General features: G+C 32.3%; 2 protein-coding genes across 2 annotated transcripts; both read left to right on the forward strand.

The window, feature by feature from the left end:
* The first annotated feature begins 2,361 nt into the window (after positions 1 to 2,361).
* Positions 2,362 to 3,528, forward strand: LOC126886221 (carboxypeptidase N subunit 2-like). Its single transcript, XM_050653084.1, has one exon. The coding sequence runs from the start codon at positions 2,362 to 2,364 to the stop codon at positions 3,526 to 3,528; it is 1,167 nt and encodes a 388-aa protein (XP_050509041.1).
* Positions 3,529 to 17,800: 14,272 nt separating this feature from the next.
* LOC126886222 (leucine-rich repeat and death domain-containing protein 1-like) lies at positions 17,801 to 18,469 on the forward strand. The gene has a single exon (XM_050653085.1). It carries the CDS (start codon positions 17,801 to 17,803, stop codon positions 18,467 to 18,469), a length of 669 nt encoding a protein of 222 aa, XP_050509042.1.
* The last annotated feature ends 1,267 nt before the right edge of the window (positions 18,470 to 19,736 follow it).

A 19,736-nucleotide genomic window follows, 5' to 3' on the forward strand; every position in this document is an offset into this window, starting at 1 on the left:
TCAGAAGTTGATAGGAGAATAGACCTCGAGTATAAATAAGTGTCATTTTAGTGAAAGTTGTGTGTTGTGGAAAATGCCTCGGAGTATAAATTTTATTTTAAATAGGATTCTTCTTTAGAAAACCAAGCCCGGCGCGAGGAGTCAAGACCCGAGCTAGCAATACAGATCAATGAGAGGTCACTAGTCACTAGAAATAGCGGGAATAGAGTGTCTCACGCATTCACGCGTCACGGATTTAGTGTGTGAGTCCTTGTACGCAGGACGTCTCAGATAATTAAGTACTTTGCTGATAGAGAGCCCCTGCGCATCAGAGTGTTATCAGGTGGGAAGTGGCTCGACCCTCGACCCTTATGAAAATATTTTTATATCCTTATTGAATCGCTTCCCCTTTCAAAAAAGTCACCACACGCCACTGATATCAAGTATAAGAAGAAGGTACGGAGCCCAATTTGAGAACTAGCTCACTATGTGGAAATTACTATATAACTAAATAAAATATTGCAAAAAGGAGCCTGTACCGCCATTAAGAACAAAAAAATACACTTTCTTCAAATAAACTTTTTTATCCCATGCCTAGAGTTTGTGTCACATTGGAACTACTAAAAATCGACTTTCTATAACTAGAACTCGAACGTGACTGACTTGGCAACATTTAGGGCTCCTACCAGTATAATAATTGTTGTTTTTAATAGTAAAATATCACTGTCCACTGTCGTATTGCCGACGCATTGCTGCCTCACTATTGAAAGTTCGCAGAACTTTCGAAAAACAAAAATAAATATTGATAACGTGCTACTGTTTACTCTTAATAAATTCAGATTAAAACTAGCCTACTGGCAAAAATTTGGGTTGACGTTTAGCTGTGTCGGTAGAAAATAAATATTTTAAGGATTGTGACATCACATTTTTTACTTTGAGGTCCGTTATCTCGAAGATGGTTAGAGACACCGAAATGTCATTTTCAGTTTTGGATTCAGAAGACAAAACTACATGAAAAACCATCGGTAAATCGGCTCTTAGTGTTGCAGGAGCGGCGACGCACGAACGAACGAACGAGCGAACAGACTTTGCGAATTTATAAACGAAAAGTTTTCGTTGATAAACTGATTGTAGAACTATGCAAGAATACAAATAATACCTGGTAATTTCCAATTAAATACGTTTAAAAAAAATATATAATTCCCGTAATACTCTATTCCCGTTGTTGTGGACTCGTAGCCCGGTTATTCGTGGTCCGTGACGTCAGACCAATAGAAGGACGTTCAGGCGCCTCCTAAGAAATTTGAATTTTATAGCATTTTTGTACGATTGATCATTTTTGACTGTTTACCGTGACAGATTTTACGTCAGTAGGTGACATTTACTAGCAACTCGACGGTAAGTAATCCAACTCGACGGTAAGTACTCCAACTCGACGGTAAGTAATTCACTTACCGTCGAGTTAAACAATCTCTTAATTTTAATTTATTTTTTGAAAGAATAAAGAAAACTAACGAATTATTTATTAATATTGAAAGTTATGGTACAATTTGTTAAATTATTTAATGAAATCCCACTTGCTTGGGCTGTGGTTTCACTTCTAACAGAAACTCCTGCAGAATCGCATACATTAATAGTATTACTAGTATTTCACAATATTTTTCGGGAATACTTGCGGAACACCCTTCTTCCCAAGCCCGTTCAATTTCTTCAAATTCACTTTCGTTCATATTTTAATTTATAATAATCAAAATTGTACTTAAAATTATTGACAACTAAATAAAAACTCAATTCTCCATTGTTGTTATGCACCCTAGTCACTACCTAACAACCAAAGTATCTATCTTGATAAAATGAATGAAACTAGTCAATATGACGAAAATGTTTAATTTTATAATTTATAATGGTATCAATCGTGCAAAAACCGTTATAAGCATGTCGAGCGTTAAGGGTAACCCATCTCAGACAATAATTGGAGTCGTCGCTCCGCTGCTCCTCCAAACAATTGTCTTCGATCGGTATAAAACCCTTACCGTTCTCCATACTTAATATACTATTTCAAAGCCTCGTAATAAGCGTATGGGTTAAAAATATTTGTTTTTTTGCATGTAACCGTTTTAAGATTATGTTACCTTATGTTTTTTAATATTATTTTAATATTTAAAAATTTATGCAAGTTCCATATTGTGGTGCAATCCCATATAAACATAACACTAAATTTAATAAATATGTCGCCTACAAACTTATTTCTAATTAAAACTATTATGAGCAAGATAATTTTTATGTTCTATTGAAATTTGTTGTATATAAATATCGCAAATTTTGAAGGAATTTGCTAACGATACGTTAAAAGTCTAGTGTATAACAGTACTATTATTAAGAATGCGGTTCAAAAACGGAATAATTATATTTTTTGTGATAGCCATTGTCGACGAAGTACTTTCAGAAAACCCAGATTCATCTTGCCTGGAGACCAAATGTAAAACTGTTAAGTGTTCCGATTGTGCTATACTGCGCGCCGGACAGAGAAGTGATGACTCTATTGAATATAAAACGATTACTTACTTTGAATGCAGCGATAATTTTAGAAGGGTTGACATAGTCCACGACCTATTTGATAAGTTACAGAAAATCGAAGTAATAAAAATCACGAAGACAGATGCACGGCGTTTGGTTGAAGGCACATTTAGAAGTAGTACCACATTGCGCGAGTTATATTTGCCTGAGAACAACATTTCCATCATCGATGATTACGCCTTTGGCCATTTGACTGCATTGACTCATCTTTTCTTAAACAACAACAAATTGAAAAGCTTCAACTCCTTCATGATAACTGAAGCTTGTAATATCAAATACTTGAATTTGGGAAATAATCTTTTCGAAGAAATGTTGGATACTGCGTTATATAATTTAGAAAGCCTTACGTATTTAAATCTTGACGGAAATAAGTTTAAAAACATCAGTATGGGTAAGTTAATAAATAACCCGAAAACTGTAAAAGCTGTATCAATGTCTAACAACTTACTTACATACATCAGGTTAGAGTGCTTCGATCCACTGATTAATCTAGAATATTTGAACTTGGCCTTCAACAAAATCAGTTATATTGGTGGCGCTTTTCTCTATATGGAGAAACTGAAAACGCTTATTTTAAGTTACAATAACCTACCACGACTCGGCACATTCGATATTCCATTAATGTGCCATAGCAGTCTGGAATATCTCGCTATTGATCACAATCTAATTATGTTCATAGACTTGAATGTGGTGGATGATTTACCCTTTGCAAAGGAAATCGCCATAATGGGTAATCCGTGGTATTGCAACTGCTTGAGAAATTACCGTAAAGCCCTTCAAGAACGCAAAATACAAGAAATAAGCGGTAGTGATTACGTTAACACCAAAAGAACCGTTTGTTTTGATGATCTGACAGCTAACAATAAGTGTTCTATCAGTACGTCAAAGTTTGTAAGTATCGTCCTAGAGGACGATAGAGGACTTCCTTTAGATACAAATACCACTTCTTGTCACTTAAATGAATTCTATTAATAAACAGAATCTATCAGCTTACTGGATCAAATTATCCTATCCCGTACGATCCCATAATATTCCGTTCATTTGTTTTATACAAGTTTTTGGGGCAGTGCCTATCTCGGCCCAAGAAACAGGTAGGTCTTTAAATCTTTAAAGTCCTTAATTTTACATCTCAATGGAAAAAAATACATTTATAGAATAACTTTATTAAACAGATATATTTATAATTATACATAGTTCATACATTCATAAAGGACATCGCACACATCTTATGGAAAATATAATGTCACTCAAATTCAATAAAAATTATACGAATAGATTTGTTTTAAATTAACGGTCAATTCTTATCATTGCGCCAACTCTTAATTATGATTAATTACGGCGCAAATTGCAATTAAAATTTATCGAAATCACATTTTTGGAGTTTATAAACGTGTCAGTTAAAATCACTATTGCTCTGGGTGCTATTCAAAACAGCTTAAACCCGCTGGGCCTAAGCGGATTAGTGAAACTATTATAATATGCTTAATAGCCCGAGAAGATTTATGAAGTTACCGATAATCTGGGTATTTTAAAATATTTTTTCTCTCTCTAACTAATGTACCTGCCCATTTGATTTCAGATTGATTTATATCAATTTCTGCTCTTATTATTTAAAATTAAGAGTTGGCGCAATGATAAGAATTGACCGTTAATTTGAAACGAATCTATTCATATAAATTTTATTGAATTTGAGTGATATTATATTTTCCATAAGATGTGTGCGATGGGGTGTATTTATACTGTTACACTTAACATGAACTTCAGCTTGTATATTTAAAATTGAATTTAAAAATATAAATATTGAAGGATGAGTTTAATGCAATGAATTATTGAAATGGGAATGAGTTGTTTAAAAAACTTTATACAGTACGAAAATGTACCATCCATATAAATAATTTTCGATTCACATAAAATTTTAAATTACTGTGACATAAAAATATCACTAAATTTTCGATCGAATCATTCACTAATAAAAAGTTTTCCACTCTAATTGTTGTTGGTTCTAATTTTCTTAAAACTTCATGAATTTCAAAAATTGATTTTGGTAAAGCTGGTTGTACATAACTTCCGACGAGCAAAATACAGATTTTTTGTGACATTAGTGTACCTTCAACTAGAAATAATATAGACCAGGACTAATCTGTAAAAAATTTTTGGATGTGAGAGGTGGCATTCGGATTTGTTGCAGATAAAGTTAGGTGACACCTTCAATATTAATAATTGACTTATGCTCCTTCTCAAATATGCCCGGAACATTAATAAAAAAATTAAAATATTTAAAAATTTCGAAAAACATCGATTTTTCTGCTTTCTTTGCTTATAAATTTAAAACGGTTCGTTTTGGAACAAAGTCGTAGAGAAATTGAATTTTGTATGATATACGACTGGTCAAAAATATCTTAAGGTATTATCTTTTCTGCAATATAGCAATAAATACAAAATAAGGAGGCAAAATACGCCTGTTGTTATTCAATGTTCCTTAACCACTTTGGTAGCACTTATAACCTTAGTAATTCGCTTAGAAAACTTACTTAAATGGTCTACCAAATTTCATTAAAATCGACCTAATAGGTTTTGCATAATAAAGCAATGTGAATGTTTTTAAAAGAGTTAAATTTTTTTAAAATCTTTCTGAACAAAAAGTAGACCATTTAGAAGTTGGCTAATTTTAAATGTTTTAAAATTATAAACAATTTTTTGGCTTATAAACAAATACCTTTGTTTAATAATAAAAAAATTAATTTTGAGCAATGCAAATAATTAAAACTGGTATAATTTGACTTAAACTTTAAAATTTTTCGATTTTTTGAATGTTCCACCGCGTTTATCTCGAAAAAAATGTTTTATTTTGCGAAAATTCGATGTTATGTAATTCCTCAAGTTCTTTGTTTATAACAATCTTATCGACATTCGGATCAACTGTTACCCAAAAAATTCGTGTTCTACGGGTCAAAATACATAAAAAAAACTTGGGTAAGTCCATCTAAATAAAGGAGCTCGTAGCACCCCCTCCTGGACACAGCACTAATTTGTTTATAAGCCAAAAAGTGGTTTATAACTTTAAAACATTGCTGAGGCTGCTTAAATAATCCAATTTCAATTCTGTAAAGTGCATTAGATAGGTGGAGTACTTCTTTATATGTAAAATAATTGACAAATCTTTGTATGGTCTAGTTTTTGTTGTGCAAGATTTTAAAAATTTTGAATTTTTAAAAAAAAAGTTTGGATTGCAAAATTATTGTGCAAAATCTAGTAAGTCAATTTTAATGAAATTTGATGTACGGTTTTAGAACATTACAAAAATTTTCTAAGTGAATTAGGAAGGTTCCAAGTGTAACCTAAGTGATGGAAAATCATTGAATAAGGACAGGCTTGTTTTGCCCCCTTATTTTATATTTATTGCTATTTTGCAGCAAGGCTGATAAATTAAGACATTTTTAACCAATCGTCTCTGATACAAAATTTAATTATCTTTGTTTTATTCCTATAGAACTTTGTTCTAAAATGAATAGTTTTAGCAAAAAAAGTAGGAAAAAACGATATTTTTTGAAATTTTTAAATATTTTATTTTTTTTATTAATGTTCCGGGCATATTTAAGAAGGAGCATAAATCAATTATTATTAACGAAGTTATCACCTAACTTTATCCGCAAAAATCTGAATGCCACCTCTCACATCCACCTAAAAACAGATCCTTACTGCTCTATTATGCGTTTTAAACACTTTAGAAAGTCTCAAAATAAAACACTGAAAAACGTTTGTTTTCTATACTTCCACAAAATTTATTACAACTATGTTATTACTACAGCTGTTTCGGCAAAGTGCCTTTCTCAAGTGATATATTTTACAATGTGTTTGCCTTTTTAAGTCTTTAACTGAAGAGGTTGAGGAGTGGGGAGCTGTTTGTCTCAAGTTGGTCAAGAAAGTAGCAATTTCTAAAGATTTGTAACTTTCACTTTGAATCTAAACAAGCTGAAAAGGCGAGCATTATCATAAACTTTGTTTGTTTACGTAGTTAAATTCATAATATGGAAAATTGCTATTATAAAAAGTTGTTTAGAATTAAAAACTATGTATGTTTTAATGTGCAATTATATCATTTTAATTTAAATGTTGTGAACTATAAAAAAACTTTACTATTGATCGAAATTCATCTTCCATTTTTTATATACCTCGTATAAAATTAATAAAAGTTGATATTATGATGGTTGCATCATAAATCTTAGACCATGATGAGCTTTTTATGAAGAATAACTTTTCTTCGTCAAATTAAAAATAAAAGAGATATAAATGAAAATGTTGTTGGTATCCATAAATTTGAGAAAAATCTTCAAATATTGTTTCCATTAGAAGGATGTAATTGCACATATCAGACCATAATTTTTTATTCCAAACAACATTTCATATAGTCGGTTCGCTAAACTCAGACACAACTGGCTAGTGATTTTAGTCGGTAATTTTACCAATTTGGCAAAAAGAATAATAATTACTAAATAGTTAATAATTACTAAATAATTAGTAATCTTGCCAATTTTGGCAAAATTGGCAAAAAACAAAAAAATTACCTACTAAAATCACGAGCCAGTTGAGTCTGAGTTTAACGAACCGACTATAATAACAATTTTAATTTCATAACAAATGGAACAGTCCATTTATCATTACTTCCATTAAAGGGGAGGCCGTATACTCGTATTACCCTTTTTAAAATTGTTAATAAATTATTGCTTTCAAAATATACTCCAATTGTATTTTTGAACATCGTATTTATTTTATATAATAATTAAATTCACTATCAAATGTCATTGACATTTTATTAAGAGCACACAGTAGCGATCAACAGGTGGCAACAGACGCGGTCCAAGATTGCGAAAGTTCTGCGAACTTTCAAAAGTGAGGCAACAGTGCGTCGGTAATTCGACACTGACATATGACAGTGACGTTTATACTATCAAAAACAATAATTTTTATGCATATAGGCGCGAAATGTTGCCAAGTCAGTGACGTTCGATTTCTTGTTATAAAAAAATTGATTTTTAGTAGTTCCAATGGGACACAAAATTTAGGCAGAGGATAAAAAAGTTTATTTGAAGAAAGTGTATTTTTTGTCTTTCTTAATGGCGCTACAGGCTCCTTTTCAATATTTTATTTAGTTATAGAGTAATTTCCACATTACTAACATATTTCTGAATTTGGGCTCTGTATCGCCATTCTTTATTATATTACAATATGTGTGCCAAATATCTCGACAAAATATTCAAAATTAGAGCCGCAATCTTGGAACGCGTTTGTTGCTACATGTTGATCGCCACTGTTTGCCCTTAATCCTTTATTTAAAATTTAGTTTGACATTCACTAAGTGTCAAACTCAAATAATGTAAATAACCTATGTTTTGCTTAACAAATTCAGATTAAAAAACTAGCCTACTTACTAGCAACGATTTCAGCTGACGTTTAGTGTGCCGCCGGCAGAAAATAAACGGATTGTGACGTCACATTTTAGATTTTGAGGTCGATTATCTCGAAGACTGTTAGAGATATCGAAATATCGTTTTCAGATTTGGATTCAGAAGACAAAACTTCATAAGAATCCATCGATACATCTGCTCCAAGGATTGCCGGAGCGGCAACGCAATAACACACACTTTGCGAATTTATAAACGAAAAGTTTTCGTTGAAAACTTATAAATGAAGATGATGTTGGTACTTATCCATAATTCTTCAAATAAGAAAAATCTTCAAATATTTTTTTTCTACGAGCGTGCAAAAGTATCTACTTTCGCGCACGCGTTTTAGTTTAGAAAGTTTTACTTTTTCGCATTTAGATATGTTAATATGGCTTTAAAGTAATTATAATACATGCAATAAACTAATTTAGATATTATTTACTTTTAGTAAGTTTTAATGAAATTAACGCTGTAATTTTGACATAATATTCGAAAGTCAAATCAGTAGACAATAACAGTGGTTTTGAATCGTCGTCGTGGAAACCAAGATCGTCGTCATGCTAACCAATTATGCTGAAAGTTCGGTTTTGACGACCTTGTCAAAGAATTAATTTGTGTATGTATTTTCATATTAATTAGATTAATTGATTAAGATTTGGTCATTTTTTAAAGACTCGTAGAAAAAATATTTTACCTAACGCTTGCAGAAAGTTTCTTTTCCGCACTCGACTGCTTGCCGAACTCCCTCTTCGCGTCGTTCGGCAAACTGCAGTCGCGTGCGGAAAAGTATGCCTTTTTGCACTTGTTAGGAAAATAACTATTTTCATTAGCAGGATGTAATTGCATATATCAGAACCTAATTTTTTATTACGAACAACATTTCATAATAACAACTTTTAATATTGTGAAATAAATAAAGATACTTTACTTTAGCGAAATTCATATTTTTTGACATACCTCGTATAATATAGATACAATTTGATATCTGATGGTTGAACCTTTGGTTTAATGTCATGCAGAACGTTTTATAAAGAATAACTTTTTTTCGTAAAATTAAAAATAAAAAGGTTTCCCATAATATATGGGAACATGCACATATTATGTGCAACTTAAGTGACACCCTGTATATAATATGGACATAAATATCCAGTGATCCAAAATTATTGTCATTATAGTGGGATCTGAAGGACAGAGATAGCTATACAAAGTGCATGTTTATAATTAATTCAGATAGTGCAGCCGATATGTGAAACAATTGTGCATTTAATGATAGGAGTATGTAATTTGGACCACATATACTGCACATGAAAAGGTTCAAATTTAGATATGAGGCCATCTCAGATTTTGCCTTTTACAAAAATGGCGGTGATTCAAAATGGCGACTATACATTGTGACTAATAGCACGATAACCTTTGAACGAGACTTCAGATTTTAACCAAATTTGGTATATAGGTTCCTTTTTTGGTGTATAAGATCGAGGTCTTGAACCGGAAGAATCGGTTTACCAGAAGTTGTGTTTTTCCTGGTTTTTATGTAAAAATATGCTGTTTTTTTTTCATTTCGTTCACCCTGTATGTATTAATTTTTCAAAAAGTTAATACCACCATTTAAAAGAGCGTAAAAATATTTTTTAGGAAATATTTTTAACTTTTTAGTTATGTTAATTACCATTTAATAAATGTAAAACATATCTTCACATGTACCTATATGCGGCAGATTCGTACAAATATTATAAGAATTACTGTGTATTTAATGGTAGAAGCAAATAATTTGGACCATATATACTACAGATTTAAAGGTTCAAATTTAGTTACGAGGCCATCTCAGTTTTTGTTCCTTTTACAAAAATGGCGGGCATTCAAAATGGCGACTATGCATATGTGACTAATAGCACGATAACTTTTGAACGAATCGTCAGACTTCAACCAAATTTGGTATGTAGGTTCTTTTTTTGATAGATAATATGGAGATCTTGAACCGGAAGAATCGGTGTACCAGAATTTGTGTTTTTACTGTTTTTTTATGTAATAATATGTTGTTTCTTTTTCAATTCTTTCACCCTGTATAAATATAAATTTTTCAAAAAGGTAATAACGCCATTAAATCGAGTGTGAATATATTTTTTAGATAATATTTTGAACTTTTCAGTTGTGCTAATTACCATTTAATAAATACATAACGTATGTTCACATGTACCTATGGGCGGCAGATTAATTTTGAATGCCCGCCATTTTTGTAAAAGACTAAATCTGAGATGGCCCCATATCTAAATTTCAATCTTTGTATGTGTAGTATGTGTTGTCCAAATTATATGCTTCTACCATTAAATTCACAATAATTCTTATATTATTATTTGCAAGAATCTGCCGCACATAGGTACCTACATGTGAAGATAAGTTATGCATGTCTTAAATGGTAATTAATACAACTAAAGAGTTCAAAATATTTCCTAAAAAATATTTTCACGCTCTTTTCAACGCCGGTATCACCTTTTTGAAAAATTAATATATACAGGGTGAAAGAATTGAAAAAGAAACAACATATTTTTACATAAAAAAACAGTAAAAACACAAGTTCTAGTAAACCGATTTTTCTGGTTCAAGACCTCGATATTGTTCATTAAAAAAAGAACCTATATACCAAATTTGGTTGAAATCTGACATCTCGTTCAAAAGATATTGTGCTATTAGTCACATATGTGTAGTCGCCATTTTGAATGCCCGCCATTTTTGGAAAAGGAACAAAAACTGAGATGGTCTCGTATATAAATTTGAACCTCTATATGTGTAGTATACGTAGTCCAAATTATATGCGTCTACCATTGAATGCACAAAAATTCTTATAATATTTGCACGAATCTGCCGCATATATGTACATGTGAAGATACGTTTTGCACTTAATAAATGGCAATTAAAGTAACTAAAATATTAAAAATATTTCATAAAAAATATTTTTACGCTCTTTTTATTGGCCGTATTAACTATTTGAAAAATGAATACATACAGGGTGAAATAATTGAAAAAAAAAAAACAACATATTTTTACATAAAAACCAGGAAAACAACTTCTTGTAAACCGATTCTTCCGCTTCAAGACCTCGATCTTATACATCGAAAAAAGAACCTATATACCAAATTTGGTTGAAATCTGAAGTCTCGTTCAAAAGTTATCGCGCTATTAGTCACATATGTATAGTCGCCATTTTGAATCCCCGCAATTTTTCTAAAAGGCAAAATCTGAGATGGCCTCCTATCTAATTTTAAACCTTTATATGTGTAGTAAATGTGGTCCAAATTATATGCTTCTATCATTTAATGCACAATTCTTATAATATTTGCACGAATTATTGAGGTTGGCGATCAATATGGCAAATTTCTTTCTGTTCTGGGCTTGATAAATTAAGTCATTCCTTGTTGCGTGGGTCAAATCTGTGATGTTTCTGAGCCAGGAATTTTTCTTTCTTCCTATATAATTTTATATGCAAATCTGGAGCTGCTCAAATTCCCTATTAGGCTGAGAGCTAGTGAACCCTCCGACTAACGGTCTTCCTTTAAGGCTAGAAATTTGTATAGTGATAATTCATAGCACACCAAGGCTAAAAACCATGACCTGGCAGGCATCAGCCGTGCACGTGTATCTACCAGGTGAACCGAAAAGTGCAATTTTAGGGGGTAAAATAAACTTTCTCCTGTAAAGTTTAAATTAAAGTATGTGTTTGAGTAAGTCATGTAGAAGAAGTGTGTACAATCACAGGCGATTCTGAAGAGCATAAGACCTTGCCAGGAGAGGGGAACGATTTGGGGTTTTTCCTAAAATTATTTTTTTGCATCGAACAAAGTTTTTTTAGGTTTTTTGAATCATTCTAAACAGAAAAGGTCTTTAGTGACTTTTCTCTTAAGTTAATAGTTTTTGTTTTATAAGGGATTAAAAATTTTGAAAATTGCGAAATCGGCCATTTTTAACCCCAAATCGGACATTTAACTAAAAATTTTAATGTTACCAAGGTAGGTAGGGAGGTATTCTTTAAACATTGATTGATGAAATCCCGAAGAGTTTTTTGCAATACATTATCGAAAACCCCTTTGTTTTCTAATTGCTAATCAAGCGGGCGCGACACTGTAGTATAAGTGAGGACGTTTGAGTTTGCATAAATTCATTATCTCGAGAATGGTCAAATTTAAAGAGAAATCCTTAGACTGGTCGGTTTTTATTCTTAAAGTAGGACTTTTTTGCATACATATAATACTAGTGACGTCATCCATCTGGGCGTGATGACGTAATCTATGATTTTTTTAAATGAGAGTAGGGGTTGTGTGATATCTCATTTGAAAGGTTATTTAATTCTCTATTCAATAATATAAATATTAACATAATTATTTATACAGGGTGTAAAAAAAATTTTTTTTATTAAATTAATTTAGACAAAAAGAAGAAAAAAATTTTTTGTACACCCTATATAAATAATTATGTTAATGTTTATATTACTGAATAGAGAACTAAATAACCTTTCAAATGAGCTATCACACAACCCCAAGATTCGCTTAAAAAAATCATCGATTACGTCATCACGCCTAGATGGATGACGTCACTAGTATTATATATATGCCAAAAAGTTCTAATTTAAGAATAAAAATCGACCTGTCTGGGGATTTCTCTTCAAATTTGCCCATTCTCGAGATAATGAATTTATGCAAACTCAAACGTCCTCACTTATACTACAGTGTCGTGCCCGCTTGATTAACAATTAAAAAATAAAGGGGTTTTCGATACTGTATTGCAAAAACTCTTCGGGATTTCATCAACCAATGTTTAAATAATATCTACCTACCTTGGTAATATTGAAATTTTTAGTTAAATGTCCGATTTAGGGTTAAAAATGGCCGATTTCGCACTTTTCTAAATTTTTAATCGCTTATATAACAAAAACTATTAACCTAAGAGAAAAGTCACCAAAGACCTTTTCTGTTTGGAATGATTCAAAAAATCTAAAAAACTTTGTTCGATGCAAAAACAATAATTTTAGGAAAAACCAATAATCTTTCCCCACGCCTGGCAAGGTCTTATGCTCTTCAGAATCGCCTGTCATCACGGGCGTAGTCAGGGGGGTTTTGGGGGTTCAAACCCCCCCCCCCGAAAAGTTAAGATATTAACATTTTTTAAATTTTTATTATGAATAAAAAGGTTATTTTATGTAGTTTTAGTCGTTTTATTTCTTGAACCCACTCCGAAACTAAAACCTGGCTACGCCTGTGCCTGTCATTGTACACATTTCTTCTAAATGACTTACTCAAACACATACTTAAATTTAAACTTTACAGGAGAATGTTTATTTTCCCCCTAAATTATGCACTTTTCGATTCACCTGGTAGATACACGTGCACGGCTGATGCCTGCCAGGTCATGGTTTTTAGCCTTGGTGTGCTATGAGTTATCACTATACAAATTTCTAGCCTTACAGGAAGACCGTTAGTCGGAGGGTTCACTAGATGTTAGACTTTATGGCGCATTATGTGTCCTAGAAATGATGTCTTTCTAATTTTGATTGATTTACCAGATGAGGACGTGTGTTCATTATTTCCAGTACTTGTTCATTTGTAGTTCTGCTGGTCCAGCTTATTCTTGGCATTCGGCGGTACATCCACATTTCGAATGAATTCAGTTTGTTGACGTCGTACTGTTTTAATGTCCAGGTCTCACAGCCATATAGTAATAAAGACCACACATAACACTTTAGTATTGTTCTGAAGCTATTTTCTTGTGGCATTTTTATAATCAACTACATATTTTCAATGGGAAATAAGCCACAATTTTACCAAAAAAATGATTTTATTAACGTTTCGACGCTTAAGTCGGAAAGTAGAAGACTTTAAAATGATAATGCCAATATTGATGAGTTGCGTTCCTGGGACGACTTTACTAAAAGATAGTTCATTCGATTACATGAAATCAACTTCAACTCAAGAATATCCGCCACAAAAAATCATAGCATGTGATCTGTCTTTAAAAAGACAACCAAATGCAACGGTGGCAGTAAAATTCTCGCGCTAGAGATTCCATAGTAAATCACTAGGGAAAACCAGAAAATCCTCGTGATACTATCCCGGCATCGGAAGTATTTGGGCTTACATTTAGTTTACTCTCAAAACTAATACCAAATTCTGACTTTAATATAATATATGCTATTTTAAATTATAAATAATATTAATAATACATAGATATTATATAAATAATACTAAAATATAAAATGTGTACTAACTCGATATGTTACTGACTTAAAAAATTTACTTTTAGTAAAGTCGTCCCAGGAATGCAACTCATCAATATTGGCAATATCATTTTAAAGTCTTCTACTTTAAAATGTATAATACATGTCTGAATTGCCGATATAAAAGAGTCAGATTAAATAAATTATTAAAAGAATTTTTTACTAAGCAACAACATTTTTGTTCAATCTAGTATTATTTTGTATTTTGACAACAACGTTAATAAAATCATTTTTTTGGTAAAATTGTGGCTTATTTCCCATTGAAAATAGTTGATTAACACTTTCTTGTTCTCAATCTTATTGTGACTGATAGCTTGGGGTTACAGAGCATTTTACGCATGTTCATGAAGCAAGACCTTCCTACTTCAATGCGTCTTCTAATTTCTTTTGACTGGTCTAGCTGACTGTTTAGCTCTCTGCACAAGTGCACAGGTATATGAGGCTTTGGGAACTCTGAAGGGTAATACCATTGATTTGTATGTTGGGTGTAATTTGTTAATGGGGTTCTTGTGAAATACCATGATTTTGGTTTTGGAAAGGTTAATATCCAAGCCCAATCTGTGACTTTCTTCTGATAGTATGTTCATCAATATTTTTAGTTGGTCTTCTGTTTCCGCTAATACTACGATTCAGCGGCATATCTTACATTGTTAATGATGATTCCATTGACCCTGGCACCTTCAGGGCGATCTTCAGGAGAAGCTCTGATGATATGTTCTTAGTACCTATAGAAAATTATAATTAAAAATTGTTCTCATAATTATAAATAAACTTACATGAAGCTTTTTATTATTGTCTTAATAAAGTAACCAATATTTTTCTTTAATTTGGCGAAAAACATAATTACTGATGAAGTATAGTAAAATGTTTTGAATCGCCAACAATAGATGGAAATGGAAGAGTCCATTTATTATTAGGTACTCCCGTTAAAGGGGAGACCTTCGACTCGTACAAACCTTTTTATAGTTGTTAGTAAATTATTGCTTTCAAAATATACTCAAAATGTATTTTTAAACATCTATTTTATATAATAATTAAATTCACTATCAAATTCCATTTATATTTTATTAATACCTATAAAATTAGAAATGACTATATTAGGGGAAGTCTAGGTGTGGCACCAATTGATGCCAAAATGAGAGAGCATAGGTTAAGATGGTTTGGTCATGTTCAACGTCGAGACGTTAATCACCCAATACGAAGAATAGCTGAAGTGCAGAAGTGAAGAAGACCTGGGGGGAGACGATAAGGCAGAACATGTTGGTAAAGGGGATTAACACTGATATGACCCAAGATAGAATTGTGTGGAGAAATGCAATTAGGGAAGCCAACCCCGCATAGGGATAAGACAAAGAAAATGATGATGATTTTATTCATACCTAATTTATAATTTAGTTTGACATTGACGAAGTGTCAAACTTAAAATTTAAATAACCTATGCTTTGCTTAAAAGGAAAAAATTTGCTTATTGCGGCTGTAATCTTGAATATTTTGTTGAGATACTGGGCACACATATGCGTAATATAATAAAGAATGGCGGTACAGAGCCCAAAACAACCGACTACTACGGTTGACATACCAACACCAGGGGTAATCAGGCAGGGAGACAGCCTCAGCCGATTTCTGTTCAACATGCTAATGAATGAAATAATAGAAGATGTGGAATCTCTACAACCAGGATACAGACTCGGTCACAGCAGAATCAGTATAGTGTGCTATGCGGATGAAGCAGCCCTGATTGCACAGGACGAGGATGACCTACAAAGACAAATTTATCGATTCTAAAAAGCATGTCGACGACTCAACATGAACATATCCACGCAGAAAACAAAATATATTACCATTGTTAAAGATCCAATTAGATGCAAGCTCGTGGTAGAGGGGAAACTCGTAGAACAGCTAAGCCAGTTCAAAGATCTGGGTGTAGATTTATCAAGTTATCATGACCCAGACTCAGACCTAAGAGCACAAATAAACAAGGCCGCCGTCATATCCGGATGTTTGAGAGATGTGGTCTGGAATAACCCATATATAAGACTGGACACCAAAGTTAGAATTTATAAAAATTGCATCAGACCTGTTATGACCTAGGGTATTGAATCAAGAGAAGACACCAATAAAACCAAAAGCATGCTACGAATAGCCGAAATGAGGACACTAAGACACTAAGAGCAATTGAAGGGAAGACAAGAAGGGATAAAATAAGAAACAACATCATCACGGAACAATGTGGCATGCAAGATGTAGTAACATGGGGTAGGTAAAGACGAAGAGAATGGTTCAGTCATGTAAAAAGAATGGAGGACAACAGACTACCAAGAATTTGAAGTCCGTTATCTCGAAAATGGTTAGAGATATCGAAATATCGTTTTCAGATTTGGATTCAGAAGACAAAACTACATGTTGATCCATCGGTAAATCGGCTCTTAGTATTGCAGGAGTGGCGACTCACGAACGAACGAACGCACGAAGAGACTTTGCGAATTTATAAACGAAAATTTTCGTTGATAAACTGATTGTAGAACTATGCAAGAATACAAATAATACCTGATAATTTCCAATTAAATACGATTAAAATGAAATATACAATTCCCGTAATACTCTATTCCCGTTGTTGTGGATTCGTAGCCCGGTTATCCGTGGTCCGTGACGTCAGACCAATAAAAGGACGTTCAGGCGCCTCCTAAGAAATTTGAATTTTATAGCATTTTTAAAGCCTCGTAATAAGCGTATGGGTTAAAAATATTTGTTTTTTTAAGCAAGCGTTTTAAGATCATGTTACCTTATGTTTTTTAATATTATTTTAATATTTAAAAATTTATGCAAGTTCCCTATTGTGGCGCAATCCCATATAAACATAACACTAAATTTAATAAATGTCGCCTACAAACTTATTTCTAATTAAAACTATTATGAGCAAGATAATTTTTATGTTCTATTGAAATTTGTTGTATATAAATATCGCAAATTTTAAAGGAATTTGCTAAAAATACGTTAACAGTCTAGTGTATATAACAGTACTATTAAGAATGCGGTTCAAAAACGGAATAATAATTATTTTTTTTGTGATAGCCATTGTCGACGAAGTACTTTCCGAAAACCCAGATTCACCTTGTCAGGAGACCAAATGTAATACTGTTAAGTGCTCCGATTTTGCTATACTGCGCGCCGGACAGAGAAGTGATGACTCTATTGAATATAAAACGATACTTACTTTGAATGCAGCGATAATTTTAGAAGGGTTGTCATAGTCCACGACCTATTTGATAAGTTACAGAAAATCGAAGTAATAAAAATCACGAAGACAGATGCACGGCGTTTGATTGAAGGCACATTTAGAAGTAGTACCACATTGCGCGAGTTATATTTGCCTGAGAACAACATTTCCATAATCGATGATTACGCCTTTGGCCATTTGACTGCATTGACTCATCTTTTCTTGAACAACAACAAATTGAAAAGCTTCAACTCCTTCAAGATAACTGTAGGTTTTAATATCAAATACTTGAATTTGGGAAATAATCTTTTCTAAGAAATGGTGGATACTGAGTTATATAATTTAAAAAGCCTTACGTATTTAAATCTTGACGGAAATAAGTTTAAAAACATCAGTATGGGTAAGTTAATAAATAAACCGAAAACTGTAAAAGCTGTATCGATGTCTAACAACTTACTTACATACATCAGGTTAGAGTACTTCGATCCACTGATTAATCTAGAATATTATTTGAACTTGGCCTTCAACAAAATCAGTTATATTGGTGGCGCTTTTATGTTTTTGAAGAAACTGAACACGCTTATTTTAAGTTACAATAACCTAGCAAAACTCGACACATACGATATTCCATTTATGTGCGAGAGCAGTTTGGAATATATCGCTATTGATCACAATCTAGTTATGTTCATTGACACAAGTGAGGTGTTGAACGATTTACCCTTTTTAAAGAAAATCGCCATAATGGGAAATCCGTGGTATTGCAACTGCTTGAGAGATTTCCGTAAAGGCCTTCAAGAACGCAAAATACAAGAAATAAACGATAGTGATTACGTTAACACCAAAAGAACCGTTTGTTTTGCTGACCTGACAACTAACAATAAGTGTTCTATCAGTACGTCAAAGTTTGTAAGTATCGTCCTAGAGGACGATAGAGGACTTCCTTTAAATACAAATACCACTTCTTGTCACTTAAATGAATTCGAATAATAAACATAATCTATCAGCTTACTGTATTAAATTATCCTATCCCGTACGATCCCATAATATTCCGTTCATTTGTTTGATACAAGTTTTTGGGGCAGTGCCTATCTCGGCCCAAGAAACAGGTAGGTCTTTAAATCTTTAAAGTCCTTAATTTTACATCTCAATGGAAAAAAATAGATTTATAGAATAACTTTATTAAATAGATATATTTATAATTATACATAGTTCATACATTCATAAATTTATGGGGTGTATTTATACTGTTACACTTAACATGAACTTCAACTTGTATATTTAAAATTGAATTTAAAAATACACTCACCGGCACAAAATTCCGCCATCCAAAATTTTTGATTAAAATTAGGAAATGGTTGAATGCTCGAATAAATGAATTTTAAAGTCAAAAGGCAGATATCGAGCACTGAATTTAATTCAATCTTGCCCAAGTATACTTTCGCTCACCAAAGGATCCTCAGGGGCATTTCGTCAATAAAAAGAAGGTATCCTCGAATGTCATTTTATTAATAAATAATTTTGGTGGCAAACTTAAATTAACATCTAACTAAACACTGAACAAGGGACAAAACAGATAAATTAAATTGCCAGTAGGTTCTACATTTTACAATATGGAGGCAGAATGAAGAATGATTCATTAAACTAGTGTTTTTGCTGCATCACTTCTAGATGACCATCTAGTAGTATTTACTTTTAGGAACAATTATTATATTTCTGCCACAGTCGGCGTTGCTCTCGCTTAAAGACGCAGCTTTTAAATATTCGAATAACAAGTTGTATCTATATGTAGAGGAAGTGAAAAATACATATAGTTCATATACTTTTTCTAAGAAATGAAGGAATGCTATGTCAGAAGGAACACACTCAGCTGCAGGTTTTGCAACTAAATTTAGAGAGCATAACTGACTAGGACTCTCCCCTGCAGTTTTTCAAATCGATATCATGTTTTTGCAAGAATGTCATTAGAGAATTAAATATTTATATCTTCTGCTTTATTACCGTGATTTGACAAACATATGAGAAAACCTTCAACAGGAGTGAAACCTTCTAACTTCTATGTAACGAAATATCACAGTTAATTGATTGACAAAAATTATTCTATGTGAATAATGTGCTGATTTTTTTACGTTAGGATATTTTGAGAATGTCATTAGAGAATTAAATATTTATATCTTCTGCTTTATTACCGTGATTTGACAAACATATGAGAAAACCTTCAACATGTCCCTAAATAAGTATAAGAAAACCTGATCCC

This window comes from Diabrotica virgifera, chromosome 6 (assembly GCF_917563875.1).
Source record: "Diabrotica virgifera virgifera chromosome 6, PGI_DIABVI_V3a".
Lineage (NCBI taxonomy): Eukaryota > Metazoa > Arthropoda > Insecta > Coleoptera > Chrysomelidae > Diabrotica > Diabrotica virgifera.